This window comes from Chanodichthys erythropterus, chromosome 23 (assembly GCF_024489055.1).
Source record: "Chanodichthys erythropterus isolate Z2021 chromosome 23, ASM2448905v1, whole genome shotgun sequence".
Taxonomy (NCBI): Eukaryota; Metazoa; Chordata; class Actinopteri; order Cypriniformes; family Xenocyprididae; genus Chanodichthys; species Chanodichthys erythropterus.
In genome coordinates, this window is record NC_090243.1 from 24,317,514 (window position 1) to 24,337,386 (window position 19,873).

A 19,873-nucleotide genomic window follows, 5' to 3' on the forward strand; every position below is an offset into this window, starting at 1 on the left:
GCCAACTCCTCAGGCCATCTGTGCTCCGCGTTCAGGAGGTGCAAACTTTCCCAATAAACAGTGTTTCTGTGAGCGTTTCAAGGTTTCCCACTCATGCCCTATCCAGAACATTTGTTCATAAACAGACACAACTTTGAGTTCAGCACAGGTCAGTCACATCAAAATAACAGACACATAAAGATCACATTTGGAAAAAAATGTTTTATTCAACAGACAAAAAACACTTGATTTGCTTTTTAAAAATCTATAAAAAAGGTGATTTGCTTGTGACCTGATCTGCATCTTGTTAAAATGGATGCAATGTCCAAAAACTGCTTCATGACAATAAAAAAAAATGAATGGTAATTCATTTCAGCAGTTACATTGCATATTTATCCGTGACATTCTTGAATCATGTGCGGTCACTGTATAAATAAAACACTGAAATTAAATTAAATACAAACAGAATAACAAAACATAATACATGACATGATAAAAAAAGGCTTTTTTTGGAAAATCAACACCAAAAATACAATATGAAAAGTACAGTGCATCAAAATGTCATGGAGAGGGCCGATCTCCCCTGTCCAACGCTGGGATCTGGCCAATATACACGTTACATTCTAGAAAGACGGCTTTGGTTGGACTAAACGTTCCTGTGCCGGAGCCTGGCGGGGCTGGAGTTCATGTCGTCTCTGTCCAAACTAATGTTCACCTTCTGACAGAGGGCTTCAGTATCTGTAATACCATCTTCTGTGGCGCTGCTGTGCCTTCTGGAGCTCTTGGATGGTTTTGTGGTCGTTGCTGGTTTCGATGCACAGGACGATGAAGTGGTTGGAGCAGCTGCGCGTTTGCTGGTTCAGTAAGCCGCTGTAGAGGAACGACGCCTGACCCGTGATGGCCATGTCTCCAGCTCTCCAGGACTCACAGTTCAGAGCGTCCAGCCGCCGGCCTCTCTCTGAAGAGCCGTGCCATACCGCCTTCTGAGGCCTGAACACACACAACACACACATGAGCGTAACTCAAGACATGTACGGCTGCAAACAGTGCTCAAAACAGCAGTGGAACGAGGCATGCGCAGAACTACTGCTTATATCTTCTGAAACCAAATAGTTGGTGGTTTTTTTTGAAGGACTAACTGACTAGACCTGTATCATGAGGCTGCTGTAGGGACAGAGCTCATATACACTACTCTTCAAAGGTTTAGGGACAGTAAGATTTTTTTTTAAATAATAATACTTTCATTCAGTAAGGATGCATTAAACTGCTCAAAAGTGTCAGTAAAGACATTTCTGTCATGACAGCTCTCAGAGTGTTCGGCATGGTAAAGGATACGACAATGTTGATGTGTTTGGTCGGAATAGATCTGCTACACTGCTGCGGCTGCTATTGTTGCTGCTTCTACTGGTTATTGCTGCTGCTATTGCTGTTATTGATTATTGCTGCTATTGCTGTTATTAGTTATTGCTGCTGTTATTGATTATTGCTGCTATTGCTGTTATTATTTATTGCTGCTGCTGCTGTTATTGATTATTGCTGCTATTGCTGTTATTAGTTATTGCTGCTGCTGCTGCTGTTATTGATTATTGCTGCTATTGCTGTAATTATTTATTGCTGCTGCTGCTGTTATTGATTATTGCTGCTATTTCTGTAATTATTTATTGCTGCTGCTGCTGTTATTGGTTATTGCTGCTATTGCTGTTATTAGTTATTGCTGCTGCTGCTGTTATTGATTATTGCTGCTATTGCTGTTATTATTTATTGCTGCTGCTGCTGTTATTGGTTATTGCTGCTGCTGCTGTAATTATTTATTGCTGCTGCTGCTGTTATTGCTGCTGCGATTGCTGTTATTGATTATTGCTGCTGCTGCTGCTGCTGTTATTAGTTATTGCTGCTGCTGCTGCTGTTATTGGTTATTGCTGCTGCTGCTGCTGCTGTTATTAGTTATTGCTGCTGCTGCTGCTGCTGCTGTTATTAGTTATTGCTGCTGCTGCTGCTGCTGCTGTTATTGGTTATTGCTGCTGCTGCTGTTATTGGATATTGCTGCTGCTGCTGTTATTGGTTATTGCTGCTATTGCTGTTATTGGTTATTGCTGCTGCTGCTGTTATTGGTTATTGCTGCTATTGCTGTCATTGATTATTGCTGCTGCTGCTGCTGTTATTGGTTATTGCTGCTGCTGCTGTTATTGGATATTGCTGCTGCTGCTGTTATTGGTTATTGCTGCTATTGCTGTTATTGGATATTGCTGCTGCTGCTGTTATTGGTTATTGCTGCTATTGCTGTTATTGGTTATTGCTGCTATTGCTGTCATTGATTATTGCTGCTGCTGCTGTTATTAGTTATTGCTGCTGCTGCTATTGATTATTGCTGCTGCTGCCGTTATTGGTTATTGCTGCTGCTGCTATTGATTATTGCTGCTGCTGCCGTTATTGGTTATTGCTGCTGCTGCTATTGATTATTGCTGCTGCTGCTGTTATTGATTATTGCTGCTGCTGTTATTGGTTATTGCTGCTATTGCTGTTATTGGTTATTGCTGCTGCTGCTGTTATTGGTTATTGCTGCTATTGCTGTCATTGATTATTGCTGCTGCTGCTGCTGCTGTTATTAGTTATTGCTGCTGCTGCTGCTGCCGTTATTGGTTATTGCTGCTGCTGCTGCTATTGATTATTGCTGCTGCTGCTGTTATTGATTATTGCTGCTGCTGCCGTTATTGGTTATTGCTGCTGCTGCTGCTATTGATTATTGCTGCTGCTGCTGTTATTGGTTATTGCTGCTGCTGCCGTTATTGGTTATTGCTGCTGCTATTGATTATTGCTGCTGCTGCTGGTATTGATTATTGCTGCTGCTGTTATTGGTTATTGCTGCTATTGCTGTTATTGGTTATTGCTGCTGCTGCTGTTATTGATTATTGCTGCTATTGCTGTAATTATTTATTGCTGCTGCTGCTGTTATTGGTTATTGCTGCTATTGCTGTTATTAGTTATTGCTGCTGCTGCTGTTATTGATTATTGCTGCTATTGCTGTTATTATTTATTGCTGCTGCTGCTGTTATTGGTTATTGCTGCTGCTGCTGTAATTATTTATTGCTGCTGCTGCTGTTATTGCTGCTGCGATTGCTGTTATTGATTATTGCTGCTGCTGCTGCTGTTATTAGTTATTGCTGCTGCTGCTGCTGCTGCTGTTATTGGTTATTGCTGCTGCTGCTGCTGCTGTTATTAGTTATTGCTGCTGCTGCTGCTGCTGCTGTTATTGGTTATTGCTGCTGCTGCTGTTATTGGATATTGCTGCTGCTGCTGTTATTGGTTATTGCTGCTATTGCTGTTATTGGTTATTGCTGCTGCTGCTGTTATTGGTTATTGCTGCTATTGCTGTCATTGATTATTGCTGCTGCTGCTGCTGCTGTTATTAGTTATTGCTGCTGCTGCTGCTGCCGTTATTGGTTATTGCTGCTGCTGCTGCTATTGATTATTGCTGCTGCTGCTGCTGTTATTGATTATTGCTGCTGCTGTTATTGGTTATTGCTGCTATTGCTGTTATTGGTTATTGCTGCTGCTGCTGTTATTGGTTATTGCTGCTATTGCTGTCATTGATTATTGCTGCTGCTGCTGCTGCTGTTATTAGTTATTGCTGCTGCTGCTGCTGCCGTTATTGGTTATTGCTGCTGCTGCTGCTATTGATTATTGCTGCTGCTGCTGTTATTGATTATTGCTGCTATTGCTGTTATTGATTATTGCTGCTATTGCTGTTATTGGTTATTGCTGCTGCTGCTGTTATTGAGTATTGCTGCTGCTGCTGTTATTGATTATTGCTGCTATTGCTGTAATTATTTATTGCTGCTGCTGCTGTTATTGGTTATTGCTGCTATTGCTGTTATTAGTTATTGCTGCTGCTGCTGTTATTGATTATTGCTGCTATTGCTGTTATTATTTATTGCTGCTGCTGCTGTTATTGGTTATTGCTGCTGCTGCTGTAATTATTTATTGCTGCTGCTGCTGTTATTGCTGCTGCGATTGCTGTTATTGATTATTGCTGCTGCTGCTGCTGCTGTTATTAGTTATTGCTGCTGCTGCTGCTGCTGCTGTTATTGGTTATTGCTGCTGCTGCTGCTGCTGTTATTAGTTATTGCTGCTGCTGCTGCTGCTGCTGTTATTGGTTATTGCTGCTGCTGCTGTTATTGGATATTGCTGCTGCTGCTGTTATTGGTTATTGCTGCTATTGCTGTTATTGGTTATTGCTGCTGCTGCTGTTATTGGTTATTGCTGCTATTGCTGTCATTGATTATTGCTGCTGCTGTTATTGGTTATTGCTGCTGCTGCTGTTATTGGATATTGCTGCTGCTGCTGTTATTGGTTATTGCTGCTATTGCTGTTATTGGTTATTGCTGCTGCTGCTGTTATTAGTTATTGCTGCTGCTGCTGCTGCTGCTGTTATTAGTTATTGCTGCTGCTGCTGCTGCCGTTATTGGTTATTGCTGCTGCTGCTATTGATTATTGCTGCTGCTGCTGCTGTTATTAGTTATTGCTGCTGCTGCTGCTGCCGTTATTGGTTATTGCTGCTGCTGCTGCTATTGATTATTGCTGCTGCTGCTGTTATTGAATATTGCTGCTGCTGTTATTGGTTATTGCTGCTATTGCTGTTATTGGTTATTGCTGCTGCTGCTGTTATTGGTTATTGCTGCTATTGCTGTCATTGATTATTGCTGCTGCTGCTGCTGCTGTTATTAGTTATTGCTGCTGCTGCTGCTGCCGTTATTGGTTATTGCTGCTGCTGCTGCTATTGATTATTGCTGCTGCTGCTGTTATTGATTATTGCTGCTGCTGTTATTGGTTATTGCTGCTATTGCTGTTATTGGTTATTGCTGCTGCTGCTGTTATTGGTTATTGCTGCTATTGCTGTCATTGATTATTGCTGCTGCTGCTGCTGTTATTAGTTATTGCTGCTGCTGCTGCTGCCGTTATTGGTTATTGCTGCTGCTGCTGCTATTGATTATTGCTGCTGCTGCTGTTATTGATTATTGCTGCTGCTGTTATTGGTTATTGCTGATATTGCTGTTATTGGTTATTGCTGCTGCTGCTGCTATTGATTATTGCTGCTGCTGCTGTTATTGATTATTGCTGCTGCTGTTATTGGTTATTGCTGCTATTGCTGTTATTGGTTATTGCTGCTGCTGCTGTTATTGATTATTGCTGCTATTGCTGTAATTATTTATTGCTGCTGCTGTTATTGATTATTGCTGCTATTTCTGTAATTATTTATTGCTGCTGCTGCTGTTATTGGTTATTGCTGCTATTGCTGTTATTAGTTATTGCTGCTGCTGCTGTTATTTATTATTGCTGCTATTGCTGTTATTATTTATTGCTGCTGCTGCTGTTATTGCTGCTGCGATTGCTGTTATTGATTATTGCTGCTGCTGCTGCTGCTGCTGTTATTAGTTATTGCTGCTGCTGCTGCTGCTGTTATTGCTGCTGCTATTGCTGTTATTGGATATTGCTGCTGCTGCTGTTATTGGTTATTGCTGCTGCTGCTGTAATTATTTATTGCTGCTGCTGCTGTTATTGCTGCTGCGATTGCTGTTATTGATTATTGCTGCTGCTGCTGCTGCTGTTATTAGTTATTGCTGCTGCTGCTGCTGTTATTGGTTATTGCTGCTGCTGCTGTTATTGCTGCTGCTATTGCTGTTATTGGATATTGCTGCTGCTGCTGTTATTGGTTATTGCTGCTGCTGCTGTAATTATTTATTGCTGCTGCTGCTGTTATTGCTGCTGCGATTGCTGTTATTGATTATTGCTGCTGCTGCTGCTGTTATTAGTTATTGCTGCTGCTGCTGCTGCTGCTGTTATTGGTTATTGCTGCTGCTGCTGCTATTGATAATTGCTGCTGCTGCTGTTATTGATTATTGCTGCTGCTGTTATTGGTTATTGCTGCTATTGCTGTTATTGGTTATTGCTGCTGCTGCTGTTATTGGTTATTGCTGCTATTGCTGTTATTGATTATTGCTGCTGCTGCTGCTGCTGTTATTAGTTATTGCTGCTGCTGCTGCTGCTGTTATTGGTTATTGCTGCTGCTGCTGCTATTGATTATTGCTGCTGCTGCTGTTATTGATTATTGCTGCTGCTGTTATTGGTTATTGCTGCTATTGCTGTTATTGGTTATTGCTGCTGCTGCTGTTATTGGTTATTGCTGCTGCTGCTGTTATTGATTATTGCTGCTGCTGCTGTTATTGGTTATTGATGCTATTGCTGTTATTGGTTATTGCTGCTGCTGCTGCTGATATTGATTATTGCTGCTGTTATTGCTGCTGCTCTTGGTTTTTGCTGCTACTGTTGTTATTGGTTATTGCTGCTGCTGCTGTTGGTTATTGATGCTGCTGCTTTTATTGATTATTGCTGCTATTGCTGTAATTATTCATTGCTGCTGCTGCTGTTATTGGTTATTGCTGCTATTGCTGTTATTAGTTATTGCTGCTGCTGCTGTTATTGATTATTGCTGCTATTGCTGTAATTATTTATTGCTGCTGCTGCTGTTATTGGTTATTGCTGCTGCTGCTGTTATTGGTTATTGCTGCTGCTGCTGTTATTAGTTATTGCTGCTGCTGCTGTTATTGATTATTGCTGCTATTGCTGTTATTAGTTATTGCTGCTGCTGCTGTTATTGATTATTGCTGCTATTGCTGTAATTATTTATTGCTGCTGCTGCTGTTATTGATTATTGCTGCTATTTCTGTAATTATTTATTGCTGCTGCTGCTGTTATTGGTTATTGCTGCTATTGCTGTTATTAGTTATTGCTGCTGCTGCTGTTATTGATTATTGCTGCTATTGCTGTTATTATTTATTGCTGCTGCTGCTGTTATTGGTTATTGCTGCTATTGCTGTTATTAGTTATTGCTGCTGCTGCTGTTATTGGTTATTGCTGCTGCTGCTGTAATTATTTATTGCTGCTGCTGCTGTTATTGCTGCTGCGATTGCTGTTATTGATTATTGCTGCTGCTGTTATTGGATATTGCTGCTGCTGCAGTTATTGGTTATTGCTGCTGCTGCTGTTATTGCTGCTGCGATTGCTGTTATTGATTATTGCTGCTGCTGCTGCTGTTATTAGTTATTGCTGCTGCTGCTGCTGTTATTGGTTATTGCTGCTGCTGCTGCTATTGATTATTGCTGCTGCTGCTGTTATTGATTATTGCTGCTGCTGTTATTGGTTATTGCTGCTATTGCTGTTATTGGTTATTGCTGCTGCTGCTGTTATTGGTTATTGCTGCTGCTGCTGTTATTGATTATTGCTGCTGCTGCTGTTATTGGTTATTGATGCTATTGCTGTTATTGGTTATTGCTGCTGCTGCTGCTGCTATTGATTATTGCTGCTGTTATTACTGCTGCTCTTGGTTTTTGCTGCTACTGCTGTTATTGGTTATTGCTGCTGCTGCTGCTGTTACTGCTGCTATTGCGGTTGCTGCTGTTATAGATTGTTGCTGCAGTTATTGCTGCTTCTGCTGCTGTTGGTTTTTGCTGCTGCTGTTATTGATTGTTGCTGTTGTTGTTATTGCTGCTGCTGTTATTGCTGCTGTTGGTTATTGGTTATTGCTGCTACTTCTGTCATTGCTGCTGCTGTTGGTTATTGATGCTGCTTTTATTGCTGCTGCTGTTATTGGTTATTTCTGCTGCTGCTGTTATTGGTTATTTCTGCTGCTGCTGTTATTGGTTATTGTTGCTACTTCTGTTATTGTTTATTGCAATTGCTGTTATTTATTATTGCTGCTACTTCTGTTACTGTCATGATCACCGTTTGTTCCTGTCAGTTCCCGGACTACATCTCCCATCATCCTCTCTGCCACTCACCTGCACACACTTCACACTAATCACTTATCACCACACCCAGCTGCAGCTCATTACACGGACTATAAAAGACTCATACACACACCACCTCACTGCTAGGTCTTGTTTTCACTTGTGTTACACTTCCAAGCGTTTCTCCTGTCTCCCTGTCTGTTCCGGTTCCCGTTACTGATCCCCGTCTGGTTCTATTGTTCTGTGATTGATCGCTGCCTGCCTTTTGACTACTGCCTGTTATCTGACCACGATTCTGCCTGTCCCTCGCTGTTCCTGTTTGTTCCTGATTGACCCTGCCTGTATGACTACGCTCAACATTTAATGAAGCTTTGCATATGGATCTCACTCTGAGTCCCGCCTTCGTTACAGAAGACCTAGCCACATCAAGATCCAGCAGCTTTGTTGGGCGTCCTAGTCCCAGCATGGATCCTGCAATGCGCCTTGTAGGCCTTCGTCAAGGTAACTGCACCCTGGAGGCACATATTCAGATATTCTTGGACATTTCTCATTTTTCTGATTTACCGGACTGTGCCCTGATTGACTTTTTTGCCCATGGACTAAACGAACCTCTTAAGGGGTATTTAATCGCTAATGGTCCCCGAGGGACGTTTATGGAATTCTTGGACTTTGCCCTGCTTACCGTTGGTTCACGTTTTACTGTGGGTGTCGCGGAGGAACGTGAAACCTCGTCTCCTCATGTAATGGCGGCTACCACAACAACACTAAGTCAAGTCTCCGCTGATCGCCCAGAGCAACGTCAAGTCTCCGCTGATCGCCCAGAGCAACGTCACGCCTTCGCTGATCGCCCAGAGCAACGTCACGCCTTCGCTGATCGCCCAGAGCAACGTCACGCCTTCGCTGATCGCCCAGAGCAAAGTCACGTCGCCGCTGATCGCCCAGAGTCACGTCAGGTCTCTAGATCAGTCCGGGAGCGGAGAGTGTTGCGTTCCAGTGTGACCGATCCACCGTTGATTTCAGTCCGAGCAGCTGGCATCCCCAAGTCTCCGTCGGCCGCTTTGCTTTCAAGCCCGGTGGCCGCTTCGCTCTCAAACCCGGTGGCCGCTTCGCACTCAAGCCAGCCGACCGCTTCGCACTCAAGCCCGCCGGCCGCTTCACACTCAAGCCCGCCGGCCGCTTCGCACTCAAGCTCGCCGGTTTCAACGCTCTCAAGCTCGCCGGTTTCAGCGCTCTCAAGCTCGCCGGTTTCAGCGCTCTCAAGCTCGCCGGTTTCAGCGCTCTCAAGCTCGCCGGTTTCTACGCTCTCAAGCTCGCCGGTTTCTACGCTCTCAAGCTCGCCGGTTTCAACGCTCTCAAGCTCGCCGGTTGCTATGGACTCTCGTTCGCCTATTGCAGTGGACTTAAGCACCCTGGACGCGATGGACGAAATGGCTGCTTTGCCAGTGCCCACGGGCAAGATGGCCGCCCCTGCGGTGCTCAAGGATGCAGGGGTTGTTCCAGCCATTGAGTCCGCTCCAGCCAGTGAGTCCGCTCCAGCACAGCCTGCTCTCCTGGTCTGTCCTGTCTTGGCCCAGAGGGCTGTGCTCACCTTTTATGTCTTGGCTGTCCTACGTGCGTTGAGGAACTCAAGCTCTATTGCCGTCCCGGAGCAGCCCGAGTCCGCTGCCGTCCCGGAGCAGCCCGCTGCCGTCCCGGAGCAGCCCGAGCCCGCTGCCGTCTCGGAGCTGTCTGCTCTCCTTGATACGGCCACGGAGGCCGTTACCGAGCTGCCTGCTCTCCTTGATACGGCCACGGAGGCCGTCACCGAGCTGGCCGCTCACCCTGATACGTCTGCCCTGCTGCCAACGCCACCCAAACTCCTTGCCCACGAGCCCGCTACGGACCACGCTGAAATCCCCAAGAACTTTTTGGGGGGGGGCAGGATACCTGAGGGTGGGGAGCTTGTGGGTGGGGACCTTGCCTGGTCACTGCCGTCATCGGCCTTTGCACTGTTATGGCCACCCATGGACTGTAGCCCACTATGGCCATTAATGGATTCTGACCCACCGTGGTCATTCACGGACTCTGTCTCGCCGTGGCTGCCCAAGCCACCTGACCTGCCATGGCTGCCTGAGCCACCTGACCTGCCGTGGCTGCCCGAGGCTCCTGACCTGCCGCGGCTGCCTGAACCACCTGACCTGCTGTGGCTGCTCAAGCCACCTGACCCGCCGTGGCTTCCTGACACACCTGACCTGCCGTGGCCGCCCGAGCCACCTGACCCGCCGTGGCCGCCCGAGGCTCCTGGACCTGCATTGGGGACCCCGTTTCTGTCTGCATGCAGGTCTCCAATGCACCCACCCTCCCTCCCTAGCTGTTCCTTTTACGCCGCGAGGACGCGCCTTCCGGGAGGGGGCGTTATGTCATGATCACCGTTTGTTCCTGTCAGTTCCCGGACTACATCTCCCATCATCCTCTCTGCCACTCACCTGCACACACTTCACACTAATCACTTATCACCACACCCAGCTGCAGCTCATTACACGGACTATAAAAGACTCATACACACACCACCTCACTGCTAGGTCTTGTTTTCACTTGTGTTACACTTCCAAGCGTTTCTCCTGTCTCCCTGTCTGTTCCGGTTCCCGTTACTGATCCCCGTCTGGTTCTATTGTTCTGTGATTGATCGCTGCCTGCCTTTTGACTACTGCCTGTTATCTGACCACGATTCTGCCTGTCCCTCGCTGTTCCTGTTTGTTCCTGATTGACCCTGCCTGTATGACTACGCTCAACATTTAATGAAGCTTTGCATATGGATCTCACTCTGAGTCCCGCCTTCGTTACAGTTACTGATTATTGCTGCTGCTGTTATTGCTGCTACTTCTTTTATTGCTGCTGCTGTAATTGGTTATTGCTGCAAATTCTGCTGCTGTTATTGCTGCTGTTGCTACTGTTGGTTATTCCTGTTGCTGCTGTAATTGTTGCTGCCTCTGTTGCAAATCAAGTACTGGACTACCTACTGCCAATACATACACGACACGACAGCAAGTAAGACATGCTGCTGCTGTAGAATATAGCATACATCAAATAGCAGATCTATGCAAGTGGAGCTGGGGAAGGTAGAGGGTTCCTGAAAGAGCACTGCAACTACTACAGCAAACGCTGACCAAGTATTTGAAGGATGAGCAATGAGCTCATTGGCTACTGATACAGCAGGAACCAATCAGCTGTGCCCTATGGAGAATGATGTGATTGCAAGCAGATTGAGTTAAGGACCTGTTAGCCCATTGAGAGAAGAATCTTGAAAAATAAAATGTATGATAGTTTTCACAAAGAAATTAATAATATTCATAAATGTTTCTCTGCTATTGTCTTATAGGCTACAATATATCTTCTGATAATTCTGATATGAAGATTAAACAACAGTTACTGAGGGGACAAATTCAATTTGGACTTGGTTTTTAGCATTTTAATTTATATTTTAAAAATATAATTACAATATTTATCTTAAAGTAATTTGTGTCTTTCTAAATTGAGAACGTACCTCCCTCTAAAACAAAACAGAAATAGCAAAATATTGTTTGCAGCTATGACATAAACCAAAGGTTACTGGCTCTTTTATTAAGTAATAAATAAATAAATAAATAAATGAATAGCTGATCAGCAATTATCGTGATGTTGAAATCTGATACTGTCACATGCCTAATAATAAGCTAGAAAACATGCATTTCAGAGACAGCGGTCTTAACATGAGAACTGAGGTACGTCATGTTTATTAAACTGCTAACATGGGCTTTATGAAATGTCTCTTCTGTTTCATGCATTCACACAGTAGCTTTCCTAAAACTCAGTCCATGCAGGGCCCAAAAACATCCCACTTCACAAACAACCTTAAAAAGGCTCCAGCAAACCACAATTGCTGCTGCGCTGTCACTGCCTCATCTGGAGCATCGCACCGCGGGCTATATTTACCGGCCTGAAGTATAAATACACATACAGAGAGAAGGAAAAATACAAATACACGGGTGGAGAAATGTGAGTGCGCGAGGTGTAGCCGCTGTCGTCTGGACTGCGGTCGGTGCGCGGAGGCAGGCCGTGTCTGTGTTTGTGTCGCGTCGGGTCTTGGCAATGCTTGAGAGACTCCTGCTTACCACTAAACCATTACTAGAGTTTGAGCAATTAATGAGGTAGAATGATAGGACTGAACTGAGACGATTTATGCAATTGCTTGACTAAAATGTGCATGAAAGAAGCTTTTAAGCACATGATCGGATCAAGAAGTTGTTGAAGTGTGTCAGAATCACTCCGCTCGCTTGACGATAATCTTCAAAGCTGCATAAGCTGTGAGTGTTTAACACTCGATCTGAATCGGCTGTGATATGTTTACTGACCAGAAGGGGTCACTCATCACGTCCCGCCCATCGAAGGAATAAAGTGGGATGCCGGGAGGGAGGAGATGGTTGGAGAAGATGGACTCCCAGTTCTTGAACAAGACCTCACCCTACACACACACACACACACATGGATATAAGAGATAATATAGTAATCATAATATATGAATTCAAACCCAAAATCGAACTTTACGATTCCTTTACAAAGAAGCATGAGTGATCATGACTAAGAATTATTACCAACAAAGACATTTACCCTGAGGTTGACGACTGGCATGTTGGTTCGGTACATGGGCTGAATGATGTCAATCAGGTCCTGGAGGTGGTGTGAGAGGAAGGCCTTGTAATCGTCTCTGATTCCCATGGCTTGAGCTTGAGTTCTGCAAAGCTTATTCACTGAATGGATGGAGCCCAAATTCCCCGTCAACGGCGCGTTGAGAGCCACCAACCTCAGCTGAGAAAACCATGGAGAAGAATGTGAGGAAACAACAGCATATACCCATAGACAACGCTTGTTTCTGAAAGAATAAATCTCGAAATTCTGAGCAAAAAGATATGAACTTGCAATTCTGACTATTTTTTCTAAATGTACTATATGCATGGCTACTTCCTGTTTGTCGTTAAGCCAGCTCGGGCATTTCCGGTGAACTGTTAGCTGTTCATTCTGTAGTTGCTGTACATCAACACAAAACCATCAATGGTTGACTTTTTAATGTTGTATTCATATTTTAATACAGTTATCACATTTACCTAATTTGCCAATAAACCAGTTTGATTGATTTCAATAAAGACAAAGCTATTTTTATATATTTATATTTTATATTTTTAATGTGATGACCACAAACATTATTTGTTCATCCTTCTGAGATTGTCTCCATTGTAAAACCGAACGTTTAAAAATGTAGGAAATTCAACATTTGATAGAAAACACTTATTTAAAAATAAAAAAGACAATAATTACCACTTTAACAAGCAGGTGGCGGCAAAGTAGCATTTATTTGCACATATATCAGCCATTTCCTCTAATCGTTTTTCACTTAGTTTTTGACTAAATATTAATTATAAAATAACTAGGTTTAAAAATACATTTTGCCAATGTGAAGTATGAAGTACTCAAAAAATCTGATGAAAAACAATAACTTTTCTTCTGAATTACACAGCAAGCAAGCGCCGCACTTTCCCTTTGTAAGCAGCTGTCAGTCAGTGCAGCGCATCAATGATTTCAGCACACTTGTGAAAACTAACATTTTATTCAATTCATCTAACTAAAGTGCACAATAAATAAATATATAATTTTTAAAGCTCTTTTCACATGAAAGTGTGAAAACCGATGGTCGAATTGAATTTAGCCGAGAAGGAACAATGAGGTATATCTTTATTTATTTATTTTTATGTCATCTTACATTAAAATAACTAAATTAATGCTATGCCTGTCTATTTAAGTGACTATATTCTGATTATAAACTAAGTATACACTACTGATGCTCAACACACCATCAAATGAATCTCACCAGAAGTTTTCGAGCTGGTTTAAATTAAATACGGAAGTTCTAAAGAACGCTCTGTGCATATAGTCCATTCTCACAATTATATGAGTGTTTGCCCTCATGTGAAATGTGGATTATTGAAATTACTCGATTTTGACCATGAAATATACAGATATGCGAACATTATAAGCGACAAAAATGGTCCAAAAGTGAAGTAAACAGCCACTTCAACAACACAAACACAAATAATGTGCACAGACACAAAAAGAAGAGGCTCGTGTTGGAGAGCATCTCTCTTCATGAAGCCAGACTGGCTGGGATGATCTTCAACAACAGCAGATGGACGGCACCATAATTTAGTCTAAAACGGGAGCGACGGACACCACAGAGACACTTTTGGAGGCCTGATCATTTTGAGGCTTTTGAGGTGCTCAGACCCAAACCATGACAAATCTCAAATATGACATTAGTCTCTATGGACGACAGCCTGGGAATGTTTGGATGGGGTGAGAGAGCGTTCGGTGCATTGTGGGAGAGCCAGAGATACACTGCAAAATTGTAGGATATGAGACAAACTTTATTTTGAGGTTCTACTGCTGCTGTGAAGAAGTTTCCAGAAGTAGCAGCCAAACCATTGGATACGCATGTAGAAACACACACACACACACACACATGGGGTTATGTCCTCATAAGTAACCCTCTCCTTGTAATACCTATGTCATACCCATGTCATTATACACATTTGTGCCCTGATATGTCACAAACACACACACTCTCTCACACACACACACACTTACTGCTCGTCCAGTGTGTATTTCAGGTGTGTTGCTCAGGTAAGAGTTCAGCATCAGAGGTTCAGCCTGTAGGTTTTACAGAGACAAGCTCAATCCTCTGAGAAACTCTCACACACAGTCACTTTTTCCACATTAAAAAATTTTTTTCTTTCCAATAAAATGTGTTTAAAGAGATGAAAAAGTGGTTCTTACATCATCCTGCGAGAGGACAGGGGACGCGTGCGTCTCGATCAGCCCACCCAGCTGTGGAAGGAAAAATGCTCAAGCTGTGAAAAACTGAACACAATCTATAACTGTGTAATTAATCACTTCATTAATGCGAACGCTCACCTGAACCTCTCTCCAGCCTCCCGGCACTTTAATATAAAGTTTACTAGTCTCAGTAACGAAAGATAACGTCCCGTCCTCAACCACATACGACTGTATCAAGGCACGCAAACTGGCATATTTCTTGACCTGGAAAAAAAAGGCATATATGAAGTAAGATAAACAAAATACTGTATTTACCTGCTTTACCACAGTCAATATCTCATGATTGTGGGAAACTGCCTTCGGCAGAGTGACATTAAAGCAAAAGACTGATTGATTTAACACATCTGAGTGTTTACTCACGGCGCCGGCGGGATCAGCGGCTCGTCCCGGAGGCCCGGGCGGTCCTGGAGGGCCAGGGATCATCACGCCTGAAACAACATAAGACTCACCCTTACTCCATACATATCAAAGTGTGATCACAGCAGAAGTGTTTGTGAAATGAAAAGCACTCAGCAGGGATTGACTGTGAGAGTGTGTGAAGGCCATTTGGTCCCTCATAATCTTAGATCAACAAGACATCAAGAAACAAATAAACAGATGTACTGCTTTCTTGACCTTCATGACCCTCACCTTTGAAAGAGATATCAGCTTTGTTCCTAAATGCATCTTTCTTTATAAATCACAGTTCATCTTAAAGAGGTCATATTGTGCCTGTTTATACAGTCTTGATGTTGTTTTTGTGCTTTGCTTTCTGTACATTGTTACACCAGTAGGTGGCGACAAGTGCCTATCTTTATGAGTGAGTCATCTGAATCATTCATTTAACCAATTTGCTCAAAAACGCTAATTCATTCAGGAATGAAACAAGTGACTGGCTTTGTGAGTCATTGGATTATTCACTCAACCGATTTGTTGAACACCAATTCACTTAATGAAGAAACACTGTGTTGGAGACTCACAACAACTGTGGCATTGTTTAAAGAGGATCTATTATGCCTTTTGATGATGTTTTTGTGCTCTACTAGATTGAATGTTGATTATTCTCCTCATATTCTCCATTGTTGCAGCTCCTCTCTTCCCAGTCTGTCAGTAACTCTCTGTTTAGTTCCTGTCTCTGTGAAGCCCCTCCTTCTGAAAAGCACAATGTGCTCTGATTGGTCGGCTGGAGCAGTGTGTTGTGATTGGTGTTTGGGAAATGTCCCGCCCCTTACCAGAACCGCCAGTTTCAACACACTACTGACTAACTCAACCAGGCCCCGCCCCTTTATTCTGCGCATTAATTATTTAAATGAGGAATATTGTGACATGTTCATTCCCAGAAGAAAAAAAACATGGGGCTAAAAAAGCATAATAGGACCCATTTAAGTTCAAGCACAATATGTATAAGCGCATCGACTCCACCTAGTGGTACGCTTGGCTCTGTTTTCATTTATTGCCATTTTTCGCATCACATAATTCAGTAATCATCATATATTAGGTATCTATGGAAAGCTTAAAAACTCAAAATTCATCCTGTTGAAATTGGACATTGGAAACGGTACTTTAAATCCTTTAAGTGGGCTCCTCCCCCTAGTGGCCATTGTCATGTTTCTTATTACAAAATTTATTTTAACTACTTTATAGTCAAAACGTATCTAATCTCGACAAAACACATATCGTCGGAATCTCAAGCTTAATATTATTGGCCATAGAAGTGATATTTGGACAGAAATTTATTAATTTGTTACAGTAGAATGCATAAAACAATTCAATGGAATATTGGTGACACCCGGTGGCTATTTTTGGCACAGCGCCTAAACAATCTCACATCTCTTTTTGGAACACAACTTGGTTAGACATATGGCTTTGATTTTATATCAATTTTAGAATTTTAAAATATATATTTTATATAAAATAAAAACTTTTTAGTACAGTACATTTGATTTAAACTTCTGTAACTTTTTCATACTTACATTTTTCTTCTTTAAACAAGACCAAACTTAGGTCTATATTCAAAAGCATTCTTAAATTACAACAATTTAAGTTTAGATAGTGCCTTTTCACGTCTTTGCTCAAAAAAGGGCGTGACAGTATTATATTTAGGGCTGTCAAATGAATAATAAATCAAAATAAAAGTTTGAGTTTGCATAATATGTGTTTGACCACTGTGTGTAATTATTATGTATATATAAATACACACACATTAATGTATATATTAAAAAGAAATATGTTATGTACAAAATATTTATATTTATATATAATATAAATTATATAAAAATATAAATCAATACATTTACTCGTAAATATTTCTCAAATATATACATGAATGTGTTTGTATTTATATATACATAATAATTACACACAGTACACCCACATATATTAAGGCAAACTCAAACTTTTATTTTGTATGCGATTAATCGCGATTAATCGTTTGACAGCCCTAATTATATTACATTTTATTATACTATTATTTTATATTGATGCATATGGCGATTGCCTGTTTATGTTTACATTTTCATAAACAACTGAATTATTGTTATATGAGTTAGTACACATGCTCTTTGGTCTGCATAAGCATATTAATCAGCTTCTGCCTTTATAAATCCATAGGATAAAATCCATGGTATTTAGGATCAAATCTGATCATATGTGCATTTTTTAAACGATGCGTCAAGACTGTCCTGAAGATAACTGAGGATGTGCGAAATGAATAATACACAATTCTGTACTTGGGTTAGACTTTTGAGAATGGATTGTGCTTTAAGGTTTTTCTCACCAGAGCTGTATCGTCCAGGGGGTCCGGGAGGTCCCGGCGGGCCAGGAGGTCCAGCGTAACCAGTCCTCCCGAAACCTGGTGCACCAGGGGGTCCTCGTGGTCCTGGATGACCAGGAGGTCCGACAACAGATTCCCCTTTAGGTCCCTGCTGACAACACCCTAAATTATTACACACTTCACAGCATTACAACTGAATCATGTCACAAAAACACCAGACATGGTCTAACTAAATCTTTCCTCTGAATAGTAACAGCGTGTGGATTTTAAAATTAAACACTTGAATTCATTTTATGAACTATTCCTTAAAAAAAAAAAAAATCCATAAAATAACAATCCATAATGATCAATTATTGAGATTTTCCTGCTCTAGGTCTGTTATTAAGGACTTGAGAATGACTTGCAATAGCTGAAAAAGAAGTTTATTTGTCACGTGTTTCACTCTAATTTGGATCAAAGTCGGAAAGTGAGCACAAGTAAACGATCTCAGTCGTTATCCTCACAGTGATTGGCAGGTCATGTGCTTTAGTTATCAGATGTGATGTTTGTGATCAGGCTGTGTGCAAATCATCATGTCAATTTATTCATGAAAATAAAACAGCTTGAATCACACAGAAAGATCAAAATGCGCTTTGAGTTTCGAGAGATGTGTGAGAAGCGTGAGGAGAAATCCAGACACGGGAAGAGAAAAAAGCGGCATAGAAATGAGAATGAGAGACGGACAGCGGAAAAATAAAAAGATATGAACTGGGTGCATTAACCCTGTGAAGCCTGATATATGATTTTTGTTTTGTTTTGTTTTGTTTTAATGGCACAGTTTATACTTTTATATTTAAAAAACCCATGGCTCATATAATCTGATAAAGTGAGAATATGTAGGAAAAACTGCTCAGACTGAGCAAAAATATGCTGTTTGCTGCATATTTATATGAAATTCTGATGCTTGTAATGTAAATCAGTGAGATCTTTATATGAGCAATATCACACGAGTAGCTGTGCGATATGGCTGTATATCAGCACGGCTGTAGGTAATCACAGTGTGCTGATATACAGCCATAATACACAGCTACGAGTGAGATATTGCATTTATACAACAGTTTGATGGCACGAGTGTGTAAATAAATAAGAAATAACTATGGAGTGTCTTTAAAACCCTCTTTTGTGCAGAACTACTTCCTTCCACCACGGGTTCAAATCTCAAGTTGAAAATTTAAAAGTTGAGCCCAATCACTTTATAACGTTGATTCGCTTCATTGAAACTCATTGTATTTTGTACAGTATTAGAGAGAGAGCATTACCTGTGTCTGATATAACATTCATTCTTCAGGTCGACGTGCATAATATTATATCATTATAAAAATCCACTGACGAAAGCAATCTTTGTATTTGTACTTTTTACACTTAAGGGAATTTTCCATAAGCGTTAAAACAACGTCCTTTGTTTACAAAAGTCCCTTTCAATTTAAAAGTTTCCTGCGACTGACTCGGTCACTCGTAAAGTTTGCCGCCATCTACTGGCGTATTAATGTAACTTTCACTCAATCCATATTACACACTAATGGACCCTTTCTCAATTCCAAATACAATATATTATTTATACAAAATAATATTTATTGAACAACAATATTTAAATGAACACAATAGTCATTATAAATGACAATAGGAAATAAACAATTGTACGATTCAGTCAAACATACAAAAGCAGAGCTCTACAGGATGTTAACTATAACCTTAATATTAAATTATTAAATTTAACATAGCACAATTCGATTTGCTCAGGAACAAGTAACAGATTTTATGTACCCAAAATGAATTATATCTCATGTTTAACCACTATAAAAGGCAGCAGCAAATCCTCCAAGCGCTGGCCGAGATGAAGCTGTTCTCAGCGGGTACTCGAGCACTGGAGCTCGCATCTCCGAAAACGTCTAAACAAATAGTAAAATTGGCGCTATGATTAAATATAAGTCCCATATTTTAGGTCTAAACAACTACATTCTCACCTAAAAACTCTTAAAACTACAGTTCGTGGTACAACAAGTGCAGTATTTGTAAAAAATACGGTGGATTTGATCGACCACCATGACAGCGGAGTGATACAAACTGTGAAAAAGTAGGAGTGCTGTTATCACTAGAATTTCACACGGCTCTCAGCCAATCAGATTCGAGAACTAGAAAGAACTGTTGTATAAATACTCACATAAAATGCATATAAATATCAATATCTGTCAATAACATGTCTTAGTAAGATGATATTTAATGTTTACTTTTATGATCAAAGCTCTGTAGTTTTAAAACATTTAATGCAATTCAAGGATGATTGAGAGATGAACAAATAATCCTGATGATCATATTTGACACATAATCAAGTAAACCTGCTTCAGTCCAGATGAAATATTACTAACAATATCAAAGTTATTCTTGCGTTTACTTGATAAAAATCCGTGCATATTTC

The 19,873-nt window shown here is 41.5% G+C and overlaps 1 protein-coding gene across 6 annotated transcripts in view; it reads right to left on the minus strand.

The window, feature by feature from the left end:
• Positions 1-229: 229 nt before the first annotated feature.
• The window catches only part of col15a1a (collagen, type XV, alpha 1a), a 98,904-nt gene continuing 79,260 nt past the window's right edge, over positions 230-19,873 (minus strand). For all 6 annotated transcript variants that reach the window (XM_067378068.1, XM_067378070.1, XM_067378069.1 and 3 more), the window contains 8 exons: positions 17,422-17,566; positions 15,027-15,094; positions 14,745-14,870; positions 14,607-14,657; positions 14,418-14,480; positions 12,390-12,587; positions 12,134-12,243; positions 230-969 (listed from right to left, as the gene is read on the minus strand). In XM_067378068.1, coding sequence (XP_067234169.1) covers positions 711-969; positions 12,134-12,243; positions 12,390-12,587; positions 14,418-14,480; positions 14,607-14,657; positions 14,745-14,870; positions 15,027-15,094; positions 17,422-17,566 — 1,020 coding nt within the window. In that variant the 3' untranslated portion in view covers positions 230-710. The remainder of the gene's footprint in view (positions 970-12,133; positions 12,244-12,389; positions 12,588-14,417; positions 14,481-14,606; positions 14,658-14,744; positions 14,871-15,026; positions 15,095-17,421; positions 17,567-19,873) is intronic.